The 4,576-nt window shown below is 38.6% G+C and overlaps 1 protein-coding gene across 1 annotated transcript; it reads left to right on the plus strand.

The window, feature by feature from the left end:
* Positions 1-895: 895 nt before the first annotated feature.
* On the plus strand, positions 896-1,849 carry LOC308351185 (olfactory receptor 5B12-like; the record flags this gene model as incomplete). The annotated part of the gene is made up of 1 exon (XM_080816648.1): positions 896-1,849. The coding sequence occupies exon 1, from the start codon at positions 905-907 to the stop codon at positions 1,847-1,849; it is 945 nt and encodes a 314-aa protein (XP_080672774.1). The 5' UTR covers positions 896-904.
* Between the last annotated feature and the right edge of the window lie 2,727 nt (positions 1,850-4,576).

Consider the following 4,576-nt stretch of genomic DNA (forward strand, 5'->3'; position numbering starts at 1 on the left):
ACAATGGCCTAATTTTTCCAGCACCTTCTATCCTTATTCTGTTAAATTCAATTATCAACAGATCTACAAGAGTGACCTTTTTTAAAAAAAGAAGTCAGATTATGTCCCCTTCTGGTCCAGATCCTGTAATGTTTTCCAATATCACTCAAAATAAAAGCTTCATAATTTAATGTAGTGTATGGCTCCCCCTGCTCTATGTCTCTCACAAAAACTTGCCTTCCCACTGTAGTTTTATTGGTTTTGTTGTTGTTCCTAGAACAATCTCAGCATGTTCATACCCCAGGATCATGTATTTGTTGTTGTCTCTACCTGAAATGCTCTTTTCCCAAATACAGGCTTGCTCCCCTACTTATTTTGTGTGTTTGCTCAACGATATTATCTTAGGCTACAGACATGCTTTATTTAACTAACTTTTACTAACATATACATTATTCTTGACACAATGGCTAAGACAAAGACAAAAAAAGGTCAGTTGAAGCAAAATTAACTCATTTTCACATTAATTTTACTAAGCTATTCTAGTTTGATACAACGAGTAATTTATGGTTGTTGTAAGTTTTGACTTGGGAGTCTGGGCTGTTCCAGTTAGCAACAACTTGGTGACATTACATATGTCCTTTCTTTTCTTTCTTTTGCCTTAATTCGTTCTTCTATGAAGTTAGGAGATTGGGATGCATTATCTCCAAATCCTTTTTCTGGCATATTCTATAATAATTTAAGATTGCATTTTGTTGTCACAATCATGCTTTAGTTCCTAGAGTGTCCTGGAAACAAGTTCTTGCAATACCAAAATAAAGCACAGAGTGGACACGCTGACTGCTTTCAGCAGAGTCCACTCCGTTTATAATTCTGATCCGATTTTCTCACTGCTACAGGGCAGGCACATAATTCCCAACTGACTCTCATGGAGAACAGTACAGAGGTGACTGAGTTCATTCTTGTGGGTTTAACCAATGACCCGAAACTGCAGATTCCTCTCTTCTTAATCTTCTCCCTCATCTACCTCATCACTCTGGCTGGGAACCTGGGCATGATGGTACTGATTCTCTTGGACTCCCATCTCCACACTCCCATGTACTTTTTCCTCAGTAACCTGTCTCTGGTGGACTTTGGTTACTCTACAGCTGTCACTCCCAAGGTCATGGCTGGATTACTTATAGGAGACAAGGTCATCTCATACAATGCTTGTGTCACCCAGTTCTTTTTTCTTGTAGCCTTTATCACTGTAGAAAGTTTCCTCTTGGCCTCAATGGCCTATGACCGCTATGCAGCAGTGTGCAAACCCCTCCATTACACCATCACCATGACAACAGGGGTGTGTGCTCGTCTGGTCATGGGCTGCTACGTCTGCGGCTTCCTGAATGCCTCCATCCACACTGGGAATATTTTCAGGCTCTCCTTTTGTAGAGCCGATGTGATTGATCACTTCTTCTGCGATGCTCCTCCTCTCCTGGCTCTCTCATGTTCAGACAACTACATCAGTGAGATGGTTATTTTTTTGGTGGTGGGCTTCAATGTCCTCTTTTCTGTCTTGGTCATCTTGATCTCCTACCTGTTTATATTTATCACTATTCTGAGGATGCACTCATCTGAAGGACGCCAGAAGGCCTTTTCCACCTGTGCCTCCCACCTCACTACAGTGTCCATCTTCTACGGAACAGGCATCTTCATGTACTTACAGCCCAGCTCCAACCACTCCATGGACACGGACAAAGTGGCGTCCATGTTCTATACCATGGTTATCCCCATGCTAAACCCAGTGGTCTATAGCCTGAGGAACAAAGAGGTCAAGAGTGCCTTTAAAAAGGCTGTGGAGAAGACAAAGTCTTCTATAGCATTCATATTTTAATTACAAAGTTCTACAATAAGGCACTTTTTTTTTTTTTAAACAGAGATCACAAGTAGGCAGAGAGGCAGGCAGAGAGAGAGGGGGAAGCAGGCTCCCTGCTGAGCAGAGAGCCCGATGCTTGATCCTAGGACCCTGGGATCATGACCCGAGCCGAAGGCAGAGGCTTTAACCCACTGAGCCACCCAGGCGCCCCATGTTTCTAATTTCTTATAGTAATATTCCCAGATATTGATTAAGTTTACACAATTGACATATGTTTTTTACAAAGTTTACATCTTTAAAAATATGATACCTAAGAATAATAGGTTAAGAAAAATCACCCATAAATATGTTCTTATCTTTAAATTCTTCTTAATAAACATGTTCATCCACACTCCCACATGAACATGTATACTCACAGGTATGTAGCACAGGAACACACATAGATAATTCATGAGAAACTCATGAAATCCACATACACACCGTAGAAGAAAAAACTAGTTAAGACATACATGAGAAGGTCTGTTGTTACAGTAGAATTTAAAACAATTATTTGGTGTCTGAGAGCACAATCTTAACATACATAAATAGTTGACTTAATGGAAAAAAACCTATATATGTCTAGGTTTCTGTTTTTAGATTTTTATTTATTTGATGGGGAGAGAAAAAGAAGGAGCACAAATGGTGGGGGAGGGTTGTATTCAGTAGAGGGAGAGGGAGAAGTAGGCTCTCAAGTGAGCAGAAAGACTGATATTGGGCTTGGTGCGGGGCTTGATTCCAGGACCCTGGGATCATGACCTGAGCAACCGACTGAGCCAGCCAGGGACCCCACATGTCTGGTTATTAATAACTATTTTTACATTATCTTTTTGCATATGAAAAGCAATACTTTATATTTAAAATTTAAACTTTATGAAAATACTTCCAAAGTTCCTTGAATGTAGATTTATTATTGATTTTTATCTGTTCTTCTTTTCAGTAAAAATGCAAGCCAAGGGACGCCTGGTTGGCTCAGTCAGTTAAGCAGCTGCCTTCAGCTCAGGTCATGATCCCAGAGTCCTGGGATCGAGTCCCACACTGGGCTCCCTGCTCGGCAGGGAGCCTGCTTCTCTCTCCACCTCTGCCTGCTGCTCCCCCTGCTCATGCACGCACACTCTTTCTCTATCTCTAACAAATAAATAAAATCTTTAAAAAAAAATGCAAGCCAAAAGAGACTCTTAAGCATAGGGAACAAACTGAGGGTTACTGGAGGGGAAGTGGGTGGAGGATGAGGTAAACAGATGATGGGCATGAAGGAGGGCACCTGTGGTGAGCACTGGGTATTGTATGCAAGTGATGAATCACTTAATTCTATCCCTGAAACTAATGCTTTACTATATGTTAACTAACTTGAATTTAAATAAAATCTTGATAGCAAAAGAAACAACAACATGTCTTTACATGGGTATTTATTTTCCTAGCCATATTTCCATATTAATGAGCCCTATATGACAGTTTAATACAGAAAACATATTACACAATACAGGAAAAAGAAAAAGATGAAAAGGCACATTTTTATTCACCTAAATAAGTGAATTCACTTAAATAATTTTATTTAAGTGAATAAAAATGTAACAATGTTTAAAGTTAAAGCACCAAGAATTACAATGGTTATTAATAACTTACTTGTATGCAATACTATGAATTTGTTAATGAACAAATCTGGTAAAATTTTGAGTCTCACTATGTCAAAAATTCTGAATCCATGTGAGTGTCCATTCCTTTTCCCTGATTTGGGGAGTTTTGGGCTATTGTTTTTTCAAATATTCTTTCTGCCCCTTTCTCCCCTCTCATTAGGTGTATGTTGGTGCTCTTGCAGTATCCCACTGTTCTTTGAGACCATTTATTTTTATTGATTTAAAAAAAAATTCTGTTTTTCACTTGATCTTAGCCAAAAGGCCGAGAAGCGATAAAAATTTCTGTTTTTCAGGCTGGATGTTCTCAACTGACTATCTTAAAGCTTACTGATTTTTTTTTTTCTGCCAGCTTCTATCTGCTACTGATCCACTTATTAAACATTATATTTTATTTATTTTTCTTTTCAACTCAAGAATTTCTATTTCTGTTATTAAAAACAATTTCATATCTTTATTACTATTCCATATTTGGTGACACATTGTTCTCATACTTTCCTTAATTCCTTTTTCCCTTTTAATTCTTTCGACCTGGTTTCCTTTAGTTCTCTGACCACATTTACAGTATCTTAAATCTTTTCCTATTAAACCCAAAGTTAGCTCAACCTTCAAAATCAATGTAATTCTCTGTATTAATAGACTCAGGACTACAAATCATATAATCATCTCAATAGATGCAGAAAAACTTTTGACAAAAATTCATCATGGGACACCTGGGTGGCTCAGTTGGTTAAGCAGCTGCCTTCGGCTCAGGTCATGATCCCAGCGTCCTAGGATCGAGTCCCACATCGGGCTCCTTGCTCGGCAGGGAGCCTGCTTCTCCCTCTGCCTGCCACTCTGTCTGCTTCTGCTCACTCTCGCTCCTCTCTCTCTCTCTGACAAATAAATAAATAAATAAATCTTTAAAAAAAAAAAAATTCATCATATATTTACAATAAAAATTCAGCAAACTATTAATGGTGGAGAATTTCCTAAACATAGTAAAAGACATCCATGAAAAACTTACAGCTAGCTTCACACTTCGTGGTGGAAGACTGAATGCTTTTCTCTAAGATTAGAAATAAGACAAGAATGT

The sequence above is a fragment of the Martes martes genome (assembly GCF_963455335.1).
Source record: "Martes martes genome assembly, chromosome: 10".
Lineage (NCBI taxonomy): Eukaryota > Metazoa > Chordata > Mammalia > Carnivora > Mustelidae > Martes > Martes martes.